This window comes from Monodelphis domestica, chromosome 2, assembly GCF_027887165.1.
Source record: "Monodelphis domestica isolate mMonDom1 chromosome 2, mMonDom1.pri, whole genome shotgun sequence".
In the NCBI taxonomy this organism is placed as follows: Eukaryota; Metazoa; Chordata; class Mammalia; order Didelphimorphia; family Didelphidae; genus Monodelphis; species Monodelphis domestica.
In genome coordinates this window covers 118,020,878-118,038,156 of record NC_077228.1, presented here as the reverse complement: position 1 = coordinate 118,038,156, position 17,279 = coordinate 118,020,878, and the positions used below count along the sequence as shown (strand labels likewise).

Genomic DNA, 17,279 nt, shown 5'->3' with positions numbered 1-17,279 from the left:
GACATGTTGTATACTATAAGTGAAACTTTGTATTTGAGAAACATAAACCATATATAAATCCATTAATAAATTCAAAAAGGTAAGACTATATAGTTAGGTCCCCATAGAAATGCCCCTAAGAAGTGTCCTGGGAAAGTCCTCCTTATTTCAGAAAACTCAGGAAGCTAATGAATATCTTTGGCTGATGTTTGGATACAAAAAATATCTTCCTAATTATATCTGGTCCTAGACTAACTCAACTCAAGCCACAGACCTTCTCCTTACCTCAAGGATAGGATACAGTTCTCACAGAATCGATGTCCACAGCCAGTCTGATGCGGGTTGTGAAGAACAGAATGGCACGATGCACATTTATAACGTTCTTCTAATTGTTCCACAAACTGGTAGTCAATGTTGGGTTCAAAGTCCAAGGATATGTAACTACTAGAATTCTGAGGGAGGAAGTCGCCAGAGGCACTCCCATATTCTGCAGAGGTCAAGGATGCCATGCTGGGGGAGAAAACATGCCCATAGATCAACACCAAAAGAATTCAAGCCCTTTTTCCCACTTCTTTATAATGATTTATTTACTATTTCTCATTAAGGTCTCTTTTTACATGAAAATGTTTAAAAATCATGAGGCTGGAGAGTATTAATCGCTCTAATGAAGACAGCCGACAATTAGTTAAATAAATGAACCATGAGATAAAGAATAGAATTATCACCTCCAGCAGCAGGAAACATGGTAGGTTGCACATGGAGGAACACTATCACCGGCCACGTGCAGAGCCCTGTTCAGTGGCTTCTGCACTGAACACTCCAACTTGAAAACACAGATCACAAAAGCAAAGATAGAAACATAAACTTACTAAAAAAGTTACCCAACAGCTAGGGCTGTTCAGAAGTTCTTTCTTAAAGAGACGCAGCTTGGTAAGGAATCACTAGCCCAGACTGAATATTAAAAAGGTTTCAACCATCTGACCAAATGCCTCTGCTTCCTGTGGGTAGCTGTAGCAGTTATTACAAGTTTTACAGCAGATATTTCTACCACCGATATTCCCGATGCTTCTAAGTAACCAATAACTAGCCGCAAATTGTTTAATCTGCAAAGTTTGATTGAAGATGATGTAGAATGAGAAACATGTTAACATTATGAAATGTTAACATTTTAAAAAATCTTAACTCTGAAGAGGAATAGCAGTGCTAGGGATGGAGGAAGGAGAAACATATTAGTTATGGACTCTTATATTGAAATCTAGCAAAGTTAATTTTAATTTTTATAGGTAGATTTGCTTAGATTTTTATGTCTAGAAAAAAAGCATTTTGATTAAATTTTTACTTTTTAATACACAAAATGAATTATTTCAATATCTCATTTTTATTTCTAAAATACATAACTGTAATTACATAGAACCTGCCACTATCACATGTTAAACTATCCAGAGTTATTTTTTAATAAGCAAAAGCAATAAAAAGAATTATATGCATTGTGTCTGTGTATTTTTTTTTCAAGAAGGGTCACCTGAGCTGGTTATTAGTTATCACCCACAAATAATAATAATTTTATCCTTACAACAACCCTGGATGCCATTTTTATCCTGAATTTATAGGTGTGGAAACTGAAGCTGGGAGAGATTAAATGACTTACCCAATGTCACACAACTAGTAAATGAATGAGGCAAGATTTGAACTTGGGTCTTCCTCACTTCAAGTTTGGCATGTAAATGGACAGATAAGATAAAACATAGTAATTTATAATAGTCTACCAAAGAAATAATTGAAGTTATTATAAAGGATGATTTATGTAAATAGATCATATTTGTACCTTGGTTTTCCCTTTTATTCCAAATTCCTTTACGATTTTAACTGATAGAAACATGATATCCTTGTGGAAGAGGAGAAGTGTTGACTGGGTGCTAGTTAAATTAGGCAAATTTGTATTAATTGGATAACTAGACGCAAAGATTTTTGATTAATGATGTATCCTAGAAACAGTACTCTAATAGTATGCCACAAGCCTTTACTTTAGCTTATTAATCATTTTCATCAACAACTCAGAAGAAGCCATAAAATTCATTTATAAAGTTAGCATATAATTAAAAACTAGCTGGAAGAGTTAATACACTGGATGATAGAATTTTAAAAGAATGTTAAAAGAGGAAGAAAGACTAGAATGAAGGGCAAAAACCAGATGACATTTTAACAGGTTCAAATGTAAAGCCCAACATTTAAATTCTTTTCAATCAACATAGGTACAGAATTGAGGAGATCTCTACAGTCCCTTTCAATTTAAAGATTTTTAAAATTCCCTTACCTGTTAGATTTTAGTGTCTGTCATGTACTCTTTAATCAACTGGTCAAGTAAGGCAAATAACTTGAATGTTAAGTATTAAAATATCTTGTCTGTATATTAGTCTGGTTAGGTGGTCCTAACAATAGCCTATTTTTTTTACCCTTCTTCAATAGACTATCCTTTTTTGGGTTTATTGATGGGAACTAAAATACTTGCTATAGATTTATTATTAAGTGAAACCATCCAAAAACTATATATCTATATATGGAACACTTGATTCCAACTGCTACCAAAAAAATCTTGTATCTGGAGTTTTTAATTTCATTTCTGAGTTTTATAAAATCCAACTTTTTTCTCTCTGAATTTTTCAGTTTTCCAAAGGAAAGTTATGTTTTACCTGCAAACCGTTTTTTTTAGATTTTTTTAAAATTTAGAATATTTTCCCACAGTTACATAATTCATGATCCCCACCCTCCTAGCTCTTTCCTCCCCGATCCCAAAACTGACAAACAGTTCCCCTGGGTTATACATGTATTATTGTTCAAAAACTTTTTCCATGTTATTCATATTTGCAATAGAGTGATCTTTTAACATCAAAATCCTAATCATATCCCTATCAAACTATGTGATCAATCATATCCTTTTCTTCTGCTTTCTGTTTCTACAGTTCTTTCTCTGGATGTGGATAGCTTAACTGCAATTCTTTTTTTTTTAAACCCTTACCTTCTGTCTTAGAACCAATAAGTTCCAAGGCAGAAGAGTGGTAAGAGCTAGGCAGTGGGGGTTAAGTGACTTGCCCAGGGTCACACAGCTGGGAAGTGTCTGAGGCTAGATTTGAACCCAGGACATCCCATCTCTAGGCCTGGCTCTCAATCCACTGAGCCACCCAGCTGCCCCCTTAACTGCAATTCTTAAAACCACCTATTTCCATATTTTTCTTGATTATTCATTATACACAAAATCCTTTAAAATCTCCAAGTTTAACATATTTTGCTCTTATTTGTATGTATAACTAAATACACAAATGTTGGGTGTTTTGATTAGATGTTTCCTCTTACAACTGGATAGTCCAAATGATTGGATGTTTCCTCCTACAAGACGGATCACAGCCCATCCAGAACTGCTCATTTTCTGACATTCTTGTTCATGCTCTTCACTAAATTTACCACAAGAAGTCCACACAACATGCTATGGAATTGCCCTGACTTCTCTTACATAAGTAGTGTCACTGTGACAGAAAAAGGGAAAAGCATGCTAAGAATTACAATTGTTAGGCCATGTATAAATATGAATTTGTTATCCCATATGAATGACTGAATGAATCAATAACACATTTAATTAAACACTTCTTATAGTCAAAGCAATGTGCTAAGCAACAGGAATAGAAAAGTATAGATAGAAAATTAAACAATCCCTGCTCTTAAGGAGTTCACATTCTAAGGGTGAAGACAATACCTATGGAAAGTTTCAGCTGCAAATCAGATGGAAAGTTTTCATGATTCCTAGGGTATAACAGCAAAGTCGATGACAATATTTTTTCTTTAATGTCATTTTCACAGATAAAATCATTTCAGTTTCTGATGTTAAAGTATTTATCAGTGCCAAGTTCTTGGTAGCAAGAGTTTTGGTGGGGAGGAGAGAAAGGTTGTTTTCAAAAGATGTGGCTGTAGCCCCTACAGAAACGGTTGCCAGGCTTAATCTTCATGAGGGTTGCTTCCCAGAATGATGGCTGAGGACACTAGGCTAGACTGCTTTTCCCAAGTCCCATGGGTCCTAGGTGATCTCTAGCAGAGTCTGAGCCAAGGTGGTAGTGGTGGTTAGACTTGCCTGGCACATTTTGCCTTCTGTCTCTTTCCTCCCTGGCTTCCCTCATCTCTGGGTAGCACTTGGTTAACAGGAGGGATGGCCACTAGGGCTGGTCTGGAAACAAGACTGATGGTCTAGGGGTGCTGCCACTCTCAGGGCTCCTGTGCCTATCTTCCCATTGGACTGCAATTGGTAGTGGTAGTCATGAGGGCAGTGAGCCACTATTCCACAAGGATTTCTCCCTTCATTGGTAACTACAATGATCAGAGGCTGTGAGATACTTGCTCAGTCCCCATCAACACTGGCATAATTCTGCATAGAGGGTTGTGCATGGGGGCTCGTAGTTTTCCTAGGAATATATTTTTACTATGTAATAATAATAGGATTTTAAGATTTGAAAAGCCCTTTACAGATATATCTTTCAAACTTTACAATGCTTTTGAGGTAGGTGTTATGATTATCTCCATTTTATAGATGAGAAAACAGGTTGAGATGTTAAGTGATATGCCTACAGTGGCTTATCCAGTAAGTGTCTAGGGTAGGATTCTAACTCATGCTTTCTTGACTCCAAGTTCAAGGCTCTATCCATTACATCAAACTAATCTCATAACTGCTCCCCCTGCTTACCAAAATACAATTTCTGACATTCCAATTGCCCTGATAATCACAGGGAAAACCTTTGAGGTACTCTATATTGATCCTATGTAAACTGTACTCTTGATCTCTTCTACCTCTGGTCCTCGTTCTGCTTTTCTCTCTTCTCTACTATCTTAACATCAAATACTTTTTTTTTATTCCCTCACAACATCCACCATAGTGCTAGTAAGTGCTCAATAAATGCTTGCTGAATAATTGACTAGAGTAGGAGATTCTGAGGTTGGCTTCAGAAGCTTTTCTCTCACTTTAAGAGGTCTTCAAAAAGCAGATTTCATACCTGGTCCTTATTAAACTAAGTGTTCTCAGGATCAACCAACAAGCAAACATTTATTAAATGCCTACACATGCTTGGCACTAGAGATACAAACATAAAGAAGGAAGAATAGGTGCTTTGTCTCCATCAAACTGGGAGCCTCACAAAGGCAGAAATATCATTTTCTCTTTTATTCCTTCATAAAACTCAATCCAGGGAGCATATCACATAGTCATTTGATCCACTTTATTGATGGATGGACAGCTCTTTCTTCAGCTAAAACCTAAGGGTGTATTATCATCATAGCTGTGCAACTTGACCATGTAATGCTTTAAAAAGTTCCTGTGAGTATTGATGACTCATTTGAACAAATGTGGTATGAGTATTTTCCTCCCCTGACCACAATGTAAAATGTGAATTGGGATGAATGGAACTGTGGGTTCCACCTCTGCCTTTTTCTCACACACAAAAATATATCTCATGCACCATACATACTCCATGAACAGTCATGCTACTTCAAAATACAAGGACCTATGTGTGCACGTTGGCAAGTATATCTTGTTCACTTTTGCTCATTCTAACTAAGAAGAGGAAGAGACACCTGAATAAACTTGAAAAGGTATGAACAAAGGAATAAAGCATTTATCAAGTTCTTCCATTTAATCAGTGAAAATTGAAAAGACAATCCCTGCCCTCAAGGAGCTCACATTCTACCAGGAGAGGCAATATTCATGGAAGATTTTGGCAGCAAATCAGATTGCTTTTCTATCTGCCTCTGTTCAGGTATCTTCAGTGACTTCCAATAACATGCTAAGTAACAGTCAGGCATTCAAACCTCCATCATCTGGGATCACCTTATTTTTTCAGACATATCATCTTAGTCCCTTACATATATCTTTATTCTCCAGTGAAAGAGACTAATTTCTTCCCTGTCTCTGTGCCTCTGAGTGAGGAAAGAGCTTTGCAAACCTTAGAGGGCCACATAAATGAGATCTATGATTTGCTTGTGCCATTCCCTAAGCCTAGAATGTTCTTTTTTTTTTTCAACTGATGAAAAGTTCATCTCAAATGCTCCCACCTTAAAGGTCTTTCTTCATTTCCTAAGCCAGTAATAATCTTCAAACTGAGGTCTGAAAAGAAAGTCCTTCATTTGGTGCCTCTCCAATGAACTTACCATGTATTAGTGACACACTCACACACACACACACACACACACAAGATAGAATTGGCAGGTTCAGAAGTTTATCCTCTGAGGAGTTTTACCAAAGGAATTTCACGAACTATGTATTTATCATTCTCTAGCTCATTCTCTTGATTATTTTTTCCAAAGAGGCTTTTATTCAGTCAATTTCTATTTCTAGCAAATATGGTATCTTTAGGGGAAAGGAGATGGGTGGTGTGGGTGCTAGTTCATTTAAGGCTGCTTATCCTGGGTTGGCATACTTCTGAAGGGCTCCATTCCCATTGTCCTTCTGAGTAGAAAATAGTGTTATCTACTTCAGGCCACTCAGAATCTGTCTACAGCTTGGGGCACAGCTGGAAGGAGCACAATCATTTCCTGGTAGTCAGGTCGCTCAATGGACAGAGCATTAGATAGACCTAGAGTCAGAATGACCTGAGTTCAAATTCAACCTCAGACACTTACTAGCTGGGTGACTCTGGGCAAGTCACTCAACATCTGCTTGCCTCAGTTTCCTCAACTGTAAAGTGAGAAAAATAATAGCACCTACTTTGCCAGGTTGCTATGAAGATTACAATGAGATAATATTTATAAAGTACCTGGCACAGTGCCCAGCACCCAATAGGTGCTTACAAATCCTGATTCTCTTTCTTGTTTTGTCTTTTGAATTTTACTAAAATTTAAAATCCAGGAGATGATGAAGCAAATTAGAATTTGTTTCCTCAAACCCTTTATTCCAGCTGTCACAACTGGAATTCCCTATCCCTTACTGCTCTTCTGCCTTAAAATTCACACTAAAAAGATTAGGATTAAAAAGAAAAAACATTCAAGGCTGCAGGACCTCCTCCTGTTCCTTGTGTTATATCGGGGATGTTTGTTGCAGGATGAGTTGGACCCGAAGACTTCTTTGGGACGACTGACTCTAAGGTCTGGGACTTCTGGTCATCGTCTCTGGAGAACCTTCTGACCGTAGTGGTTCTCTTATTGTCTCTCCCCTTCAGCTGGAAGCTTTTCCTTTCCTTGTATCCCTGAACATAGTAGGTGCTTAACAAATGCTATTGACAACTTTTCCACTGAGCAGTTAGCAGAGGCTTCACTCCTCACTGGGGAGGCACATCTTGAGTCTCAGACACTGACCCATTGTGCTGGTAAGGATTGGGGAAAGGAACAGGATCACTGTGTATGGATGACCCTCTTTCAGCAGTTCATCTGAATTAAGGAAATGCTTTAACTGCCTGCTGCAGGGAGGGGGGCCAGATGCTGGGGACGGATTCTGCTTGTTCCATCTGGGATTGTTGGAACAAAGGCTGAGCTCCACTCTCCCTCAATTGTTATTTGTTGTTCAGTTGTGTCTGACTCTTTATGACCCATTTGGAGCTCTCTTTGCACCTGTTGTGGGTTGCCATTTCTTTCTCCAGTTCATTTTACAGATGATGAAACTGAGGCAAACAAGATTAAATGACTTGCCCAAGACCATACAGCTAGTGTGTGTCTGAGGCTGGATTTGAACTCAGTTGTGATTTACCCCAAGTCACACACCTAGGAAGTATCTGAGGACAGATTTGAACCCAGGTCCTCCCAACTCCAGACCTGCTACTCCTTCCATTGTGTTACCTTGCTGCTTCCCTATAGACTCTAACGAAAGAACTCTAATGAGGGGAAAGTGTCTCTCTTCTAAGACAATCCATTCTATTTTAGAATAGTTCAAGCTGTTAGGAAGTCTTTTCTGATTTCAACCTTAATTTACCTTCAGGTTACTTCCAGCTATTGCTTCTAGTGCCTTTTCCCACCCATAGTCATTCAAATATTCAAGTCAACTACCATGCCTCTTTAGTCTACTCTTCTCCATCTTAGACTTCAATTCTTAATCAATGCCCTTCCTGGAATGTGGCACCCAAAACCCAACATGATACTTCAGATGGGTAAAGACCAGGCAAGGTGACAGTGGTGCCATCACGTCTCTAGCTCCTAACATGATGTCCCTTTTAATACATATCAGCTTTTTTTGGCTGTTAAATCAGTGATCCTGAGCAGTGTCCCATTTCCAAGTCCCAGATCTGTCATTTTTTAAGTTATGGTACCCAGGCAAGGCAGGTGACCTCATCGAGCCTCTATTTCTCCCTCTGAAAAACAAGACTAGTAATACATTCACTCCCTATCGTGTTTTAATGGGTATTTTGTAAGCGTTTAAGCACTCTATAATAGCAAGTTATTATTATTACTGTAGATCAGTGCTTCTTAACCTGGTATCTATAAACTTAAAGAAAACACGTTTGATACCTAAATTTCAACATAATTAGTTTCCTCTCTAATACTGTATCTCTTATCCATTTAAAATATTCTGAGAAAGGGTCTATAGACTTAACCAGGCTGCCAAAGCAGAGCATAACACACAAAAGTTAAAAACTCTTAATTTAGTTAGATAATATACAACACAGATAATTTTCAGAAGAGATAATGGATTCTATCTGAATATGACAGGCATCATGACACTGTAGAAAAAGCACTGGCTTTGGATTTAGACAACCTGAGTTGAAATTCAGCCTTTGAAATGTGCCTTTGGCAAGTCACTTAACCTTATGGGGCCTCGTTTCCTTTTTGATAAAAAAGGGAATTGGCCTAGATGATCTCTAAGGTTCCTTCTAACTCTAACTCTAAATCTTATTAAATTTATTGTATCATGTGGTGCACAGTGAAATAAGTAGAAGCAAGAGAGCATTATACACAATGAGAGCACTGTGGGATGCTCAAATGTGATTGACTTTGCTACTAATAGCAATGCAATGATCCAGGACAATCCTAAGGGATTTATAAGAAAGAGAGCTATCCACATCCAGAGAAAGAACTGTGGGAGCAGAAACACAGAAGAAAACATGTGATTCATCACTTGTTTATATGGGTATATGATTTAGGGTTTGGGTTTTAAAGGATTTCTCTTTTACAAAAATGAATAATATAGAAATAGGTTCAAGTGATATATATATATATGTATGTATGTATATATATGTGTATAACTCTGTGCAATTGCTTATCAACTCCAAGAGGGGGGAGGAATGAAGGGAGGGAGAAAAACATGAATCATGTAACCATGGAAAATTTTTTAAATTGAAAAATTAAAATAAAAAAATATTATATCATGAGAGAACATTTCATTCCCTCCTTTGCAGAGAGGTAGAGTTTCTATGGAATGAAATATTGTATATACTGTTAGATTTTTTTCTTCATTCTATTACTGGTTTTGTCCAATTGTTTTTCTCAGCTTCCTTTTTCTTAAAAAAAATTTTGTTAGAAAGGATAACTCTGATAGTTAGAAAGAAGAGGGGTACAGGGAGAAATCTAGGAAATGTGAAAGCAAAAGATATCCAAAGGGAACAGCTGGGTGTCTCAGTGGATTGAAAGCCAAATCTAAAGACAGGAGGTCCTGGGTTCAGATCAGACCTCAGACACTTCCCAGCTGGGTGACCCTGGGTAAGCCTAGCCTTTACCATTCTTCTGCCTTAGAACCAATACACAATATTGATTCTAAGCTGGAAGGCAGGGGCTTTAGGGGAAAAAAAAGATACCCAAAATCTATTTTTTAAAAGAAAAAAATATTCTAATAGGTACTTGGGGGAATATAAGGACAATATAACCCAAATGCAAATTAATGTGCTCAAAGTCTTGCCTTGGCATGTCTCATTGGTGGTTTCAAGGAATTCTCTTGGAATTGTACCAGCTACAAAAGGCTTTGCCTCTGATATCATGTCCTCTCGCAAGAATTCACACACACACACACACACACATACACAGAGGGAGCCAACACGTGGTGTGGGTTTACATGTTCAACAATAGATTAGCACCTGAGAAATCTCCCTGCCTGGGGAAGGGAGAGTCTGTGGTTAAGAATAGGACAGTAGTTTTTTAAAAAGGCAAACCTGGAAACCCCCTCCAAAGCAGCTCCAGCAAGAACACTTCTACAAGTGTTCCCATGAAATTGGAATGAGAAGACTGCTTCACCTTCAGCCTCCCTCAGCTGCTGGGACAGATGGCTTCGTCACTCAGTCAGCATCCAATGCCTACTACGTGCCTGGCACTAGGCTAGGCACTGGGCCAGCACTGAGCACCTGCTAGGAATATGTGTAATTATCGGTACTCTTTCTCGTGCTAGTAGATAGAGACCCAGTGCGTTGTCTGCCCTCTAGGATACAGACTGATTGAACAACCATTGACTACGCCACTAATATGCTGTAGTGTTGAGCTAAGTATTAAGGGAGATGGAAAATGACACGTGGGCATGCTATTTTATACCTCATGGAGCTTATAGTGATACTGGGGGGGGGACATAACAATCAGATCTATGCTCCCTCCATGGGGCATTCAGAACACATGCCATGTGAATTGCCATGACCAGTTAGAAATCTACAACAGAGGAAGAGGGGGCTTAGAACTATTCTTTCAGATAAAAGAGAGGTAGGATCCCATGGACTCAAATTCTATAGTGGGAAATCAGCCCAGGAGGAGGAAGTTCTGAAGAATGGAGTTGAGAAACTAAAGGGAAACAATTGTTATGAGGAGGAAAAAGAGGGGGAGGAGTGGGGACAGGATATCTAAAAATCATGACTGCACATGGAACTTACAGATCAACTTAAATCTTTTAAAATATGGGTACAAAAATGGAAAAAAAGGTTAGAAAAAGAGCATGAACACAATGGCTTGAAATTAGTGCCAAAGGTAAAACTTCAGAATGAGTTGAGGTGGAGGAAGAAAATTAATTACAAAGAAAAGAGAAGTGTCCAAAATAGGAGAGGACCACTGTTCGTGGTGGATGTGGTAATGGTCATCACCAATCAAGAAAGATGGAGCCACACAACTCTTCTCATCTAGAGTGCTGTGTTCTGCCTTGGGTCCTACTTTTTTACCATGGGGACTAATAAACTACCAGAACTAGAAGAAATGAATGGAAATTGGAAACATGCAGATTTATATTTAATGAAATGAAAAATTTCTCAGCAATGAGATATCTTTAAAAGTGAAATATACTGCCTTGGGAGGTGGTAGGCTCTCTCTCACTGGAGGTCTGTAAGCAGAGGCTTGTTGGGTAGGCAGTAGAGATAATTCAGGGTTCCATGTCAATTCTGAGATTCTGTGAAGGAGAAAGAGTACAGGGCAGACACAACAAGGAATGCAGAGACCAGGGAAGGGAGAGAATAGAATCTTTTTCCCCAGACTATAAAACTTTAGAGCTGGGAGGGTTATAGCAGATCAGTAATTCATTCAAAAACCATTTATTCATTACCTTGTGGGCAAAGCAATATGGTAGACTATTGTGGAAATAGGTATAAGGACAATCCTCTTATTTTACAGATGAGGGAACTGAAGTTCAGTAAGTTTAAATGATGAGCCTAAAAGTCACATAACTACTAAATGGCAAAGCTCAGTCAAAATTCCAGACCCCAGTCCATTGTCTTGCGTTGTTTTTTCCACTACAGCAGACTGCCTCAGGCTCAGTGTATAGAATTTTCCATACTTATTTTTCCCATTCCCAAAAAACAAGAAAAAATGCATTGTGGTCAAGAAGAAATATCTGGTTTGCTGTTTGATCCAGTGACACCGGCTTCCTGGCTGTTACACAAACAAGCCATTCCATCTCTTGTCTCTGAGAATTTTCTCTGGCTGTTCCTCATGCCAGAATGCTCTCTATCTTCCACGCCAACTATTGATTCCCCTGATTTCTTTTAACTCCCAACTTAAAAATCTTACCATCTTCAGGAAGCTTTCCTCAGCCCCTTTTAGTTCCAGTGCTTTTATTTATGTACTTATTTTCCATTTGTCTTGTATATAGCTCACTTTGCATATATTCATTTATATGTTCTCTCTTCTATTAGATTGCATGTTCCTTGAGGGCAAGGGATTATATCTTTTTGCCTTTTTGTGTCTCCAAAGCTTTAGTGCCTGGCACATAGTAGGTACTTGATAAATGTTACTGATAATGGTTTTATTTATTTTGGCATATTTTTAATGGCCTCTCCATTTTCTCTATATACCTTTTAAAACAAACAGTAAAAACAAAAACCCTACAAACTGGGCACAATACTCTATTGGGCAAAAATAATAATTGCTCACATATGTAGATAGCTTTAAGGCAAAAAATACATTTTTCTTATAATCTTGTGAGGTTAGTAGTATAACTATTACCATTTGTACAAGTCATTATCATTATCATTGGGATGATAAATATTATCACATTTTGCAAATGAGGTGATTGATACTTAGAAAGGTTAAGTAATCTTTTTGGCATCCCATAATGAGTGAGTAATGGGGTTGAGACTCAACTCACGCCTTATAATTATGAATTCAGGGCTCTTTCTACCATATCATGCTGCTTCTGATATGTAGGAGACTTGTATGCCATAATTAGGATTGTAGAGTTAGAGGTGGAAAAGGCCTTTGAGGTTCTCTAGTCCAGCCCAATTTTTCTACTAAATTAATTGAGGGCAAAGAGATTATGTGATTTGCCCAATGTCACATGGAAAATAATCTCAAACCAAAATTAAGCTTGGTTTCTCTGACTGTGTCAATTTTTCTCACATATCACACTAAAAACAACCTATTTATAAATCTTAGTGTTATTCTTTTTTTAATTATATAACCTACAATGCTCATTCATGGTCAAGATTATTTGGATCTTTAACTGTATTACCCAACTTATGTTTATTCAGTGTTTTCCTTGATGACATTTAGGTCCATCCTTCCATTTATCCATCCATCATTTTATTAATCCATACAATGAGGAAGGAAGGAAATGAACATTTATTAAGCTTTTACATTTCATGTGCCAGACACCATGCTAAATACTTTATAAACATTTTATCTGAACCTCGCCACAACCCTGGGGAGGAGATGCAGTTATTATTCCCATTTTACAGTTGAGGAACATGAGGCAAACGGAGGTTAAGTAACTTAAGGTAACATTTGAGATCAGATTTAAGTTCATCTTCTTGACTCTAGCCCTAGTGCACTTGATCCTCTGTGCTACTTAATTACTTTTGGGTATTTAATACTCTCTCCCCTTGCCAAACTTATGGTTAGTCCATCCCATCTGATATCTATGCCTGTTTATTCCTCTCTCCATCCATCATTCATTCATAAAATAAGCATTTATTGTGTACAGATACCAGCACTTGGTGCTACATAGGACTAAAGAAAAAGGATAGTCACAGCCTAATTGTGGAGCATGTTCATGAAGCAAACAAATGGAATAAAATTACAATATGGGGGGGGGGGCAGCTGGGTGGCTCAGTAACACCCAGGAGGTCCTGGGTTCAAATTTGACCACAGACACTTCCCAGCTGTGTGACCCTGGACAAGTCACTTGACCCCCATTGCCTAGCCCTTACCAGTCTTCCGCCTTGGAACCAACACACAGTATTGATTCCAAAATAGAAGATAAGGGTTTAAAAAAAAATTACAATTAGGTCCTAGCCTTACTAGCTGGTTGCTTGAAATTAAATCAATCAGAGATTGCTTTTAAAATGCAAATACACAGGAGGAAGCTATGAGTTATTCCCAAGTTACTAGGAATTTGTTTAATTGGGTTGTTTTACCAACATAGCTCAGATTTTGCCATGTGCCAGATACTGACACAGAATGAGGGAGAGGCCTGAGAAAGATGACATCATGGAATGTTTCCAACAATAAGAGGGTGTCTGGGGAAATGACTATCATGAAAACCTCAGAGGTCATCTAATCCAGCAAACTCCTGAACAGAAATCCCTTCTGCAACACCCCAAACATCTGCTTAAAGCCTCCTGGTGAAAAGGAACTCGTTACTCCTTGAGGCAAGCCTTTCATAAACTACCAATCCCTCGAATTCGTCCCCAGTGGCCAAGCGATAGGGTTCATTCATTCCCTCTTTCATGGGACAGCTAGATGGTAGAGTTACTACAATCTCCCAGTTTGGGAGTACTGTACTTGAAGTGAGAAAGCCTGAGTTTAGATCCTTCTTCAGATGCATATTAGCCGTATAACCCAGGGCAAGTCACTTAACTTGTCACTCAGGCCTGCCTCAGTTTCCTCATCTGTAAAATTGGGATAATAAGAGCACCTACTTTTCAGGGTTGTAAGTATCAAATGTAAACACCTAAAGGGACTTGCAAACCTTGAACCATTCTATAAATGTGAGCTGCTACTATTATTAGAGATTATCCTATGAAAACTCTTCAGCTACGTGAATACAAATACCAGATCTCCCTCTCTCTCTTCTCTTGGCAAATTATCCTTGATTCTTTCTGATCCTCTGTTGGTGAAAAGGAGGACAATATATTTACTGTGGGCAGTGTGACTGGTACCTAGAGAGCTCTCCCAGCTGGGGCCCTTGTTAGGAAGTGGGCAGGCGCCATAGGGATAAAGATCTCTGCTCAGCCACTCTCTCTCCTCTCCTCTCCTCAAACAAAATCCAGCAGGCCACCTGTTTCAACTCATTAAACTAGAGCTTCTTGGCCATAATAACCTCTGGTGGACTCCTGAGGAATCCCTCAGTGGCATTCATAACAGTCAAAATTATCAAAGCCTGCCCACTTCAATCAGGTCTGTTAAATGTTCCAAGTTGGCCATTTCAGATCATGTCCTGCCTTTTCTTAATGCTGATGAGAGTAAAAGGCAGCAATCATTACTTTACTCCTTTAACATTTATCAAGTACTTATTCTGTGCAATGAAATATGCTAGGTGCTGGAGGAGATATTTTAAGGATAAACAAGGCATAATTCAACCCCCTTGTTTTATATTCACAACTTTAACCAGAAGAGTAAATTATCTTCAACGTCTTTCTGGCACTGCACTCAGAAGTGAAAGGGCACCCACCCAAGCCTCTCCCTGACCCAGGGTTCAAATCTTCATTCTGCCACTTAATACCAGTACCATCTTGGGCAACTTCTCTGCACCTCAGTTCAGAAGGGATTGGGTTAAATGACCTCAGAGGTCCCTTTCAGATGTATGAATCTATGGCCAATACTGACTTTGTGGCTATGGTTAACAGCAGAGAAAAGCTGCTGTTCCTATACCACAACCACAAATTCGTAATGGAAATCTTTTATGTTATCATAGATTTAGAGGAAGAAGGGACTTTAGAGATCAAGTCTAACCCTCTCTTTTTACAGATGTGATAACTGAGAGAAGTAAAACAGGTAGGAAGATGCAAAGCCAGGACAAATTCACAGGTCCTCCAATTCCTACTAAAAGAAGTACTTTTACCACTGTCCCATGCTGGCTGAGACAATTATATTCTTTGACGTGAACTAAAAATGAGCACTTTTGGAATTTCTAGCCATTGGCCGTCAGTGGAGGCTTATATATTTTACATTATATATATATATATATGCATATATATATATATATATATATATAATATATCCCTTCTCCAAAGGGAGCTAGCTATAAAACAGAAAAATAGGGAACTCAAGTTCTAGGTCGCCATCCTAGTCCTTGCCCTTGCCCTGTTTAGATAACTGAATCACAGAAGCATTTAGAAAACCACCTGAACATACTACAGATCGTCTCCACCCTGGGACATGTAGGGAGATGAGTGGAAGATATATTGCAGACTCAGCAGAGGCAAAATAAATAACTGGTAATTCATTCAGTCCATCAATAAGCATTTATTGAGCATCTACTCTATGTCAGTGCTAAGTGTTAAGGTTATAAAGGAAGGCAAAATACAGCTCTTCCTCTCAAGGAACTCATAGTAGAAGAAGAGTTGGGGCAGGAGTGGGGAGAATGTGTAGATAATGATGTACGGACATATAGGACTAATGAGAAATAATCAACAGAAACGAGGCACTGGATTAGCCCTGAAGGGGAATAAGGAAAGGCTTCTTGTAGAAGATAGGTTTTTAGCAGGGAGCTGGGGCAGATGAAGAGGGAGAGCATTCCAGGCACTGCTAGGAGTCTGGAGATGGAGAATCTTGTGGACTAGCAATGAGGCCAGTGTCACTGGACGGCAGAGGATGTAGGTGGGGTGTAAGGAGTAAGACAGGCTGCGAGGCGATGCAGTACATAGAGCACAGAACCTGGAGTCAAGAAAATCTGAGTTCAAATTTGGCCTCAGACACTTACTAGCTGTATGGCCCTGGATAAGTCAGTTAATCCCTATTTGCCTCAGATCCTCATCTGTAAAATGGGGACACACTGGAGAAGGAAATGGCAAACCACTCTAGTAACCTTGCCAAGAAAACCTATGGACTTTGCCCATAGGGTAGCATAACAAAGGTATAAGAAGCCTAGAAAGGAGGAAGGGGCCAGGTTGTGAAGGACTTTAAATGCCCAACAGAAGATTTAAAATTGATCCATTGAGCCCCTGTGACATACCAATCACAATCCAATATTTTATCGATATGATCTTCTAGGACTTATTCAACCAAGTGCCTCTAGTCTATCTAGATGGCACAATTATTTTCCAATTGCCTTGTGGTGTGTCCTCCTGCTGACAAAGAAGGTCCTGAAACAACTTGTGCTGGTTCCACCTGGATAAACTGGGATAAACTGGAGTTCTTGAAGCATGTGGTTGGCTGGTATGGTAAGGATGGAGTAGATGTAATTCAAATATGGAAAACTGTTATAGTTAAAGGATTTGTATTAGTCACAGGGATTCACTTATATGCAATCCATAACCAGGTCCTTCTTCCTAATTTCTCCTCTTACTTAGCTATTTAAAACAAACCAAAAAAATTAAAGAGTTCCCATGGAAACCTATGGTTTATCACTTGTTTATTTCAGTGTGTGATTTGGGTTTTATAATGATTATTCACTTACAAAAATGAATAACATGGAAATATGTTTTGTGTGAAAAAATATTTATAACCCAGAAAATGTTTTTTAATTTAAATTAAAAAAAAAAAGAATTTCCATGGGTCCAGTGTCTCAAAAGAAGCATTTCAACAACTTAAGAAGCAGTTCACTACCCCCATCTTCCTGGTCTACACTAACCTACACTCCTCTTTTTGTTGAAAACAGACATATCTACTACTGCTATTGAGCAATCTTGTCCCAGACAGACCTATATACCAACTTTCTATGTTCTTTTGCAATCACAGGACCCAAGACTAAAAGTTTAAAGCAATCTTTGGGGTCAATTAGA

General features: G+C 38.6%; 1 protein-coding gene across 4 annotated transcripts in view; it reads right to left on the bottom strand.

Annotated features, from left to right (window-relative positions):
- Positions 1-17,279, bottom strand: part of TRAF5 (TNF receptor associated factor 5) — a 60,734-nt gene that overhangs the window by 21,527 nt on the left and 21,928 nt on the right. For 3 of the 4 annotated variants that reach the window (XM_001374131.4, XM_007481347.3, XM_007481350.3), the window contains exon 2: positions 265-489. In XM_001374131.4, the coding sequence (XP_001374168.4) occupies positions 265-488 (224 nt within the window). In that variant the 5' untranslated portion in view covers position 489. Of the gene's footprint in view, positions 1-264; positions 15,373-17,279 lie in introns of those variants that run through there. The other variant, XM_056815890.1, reaches the window with a different exon arrangement.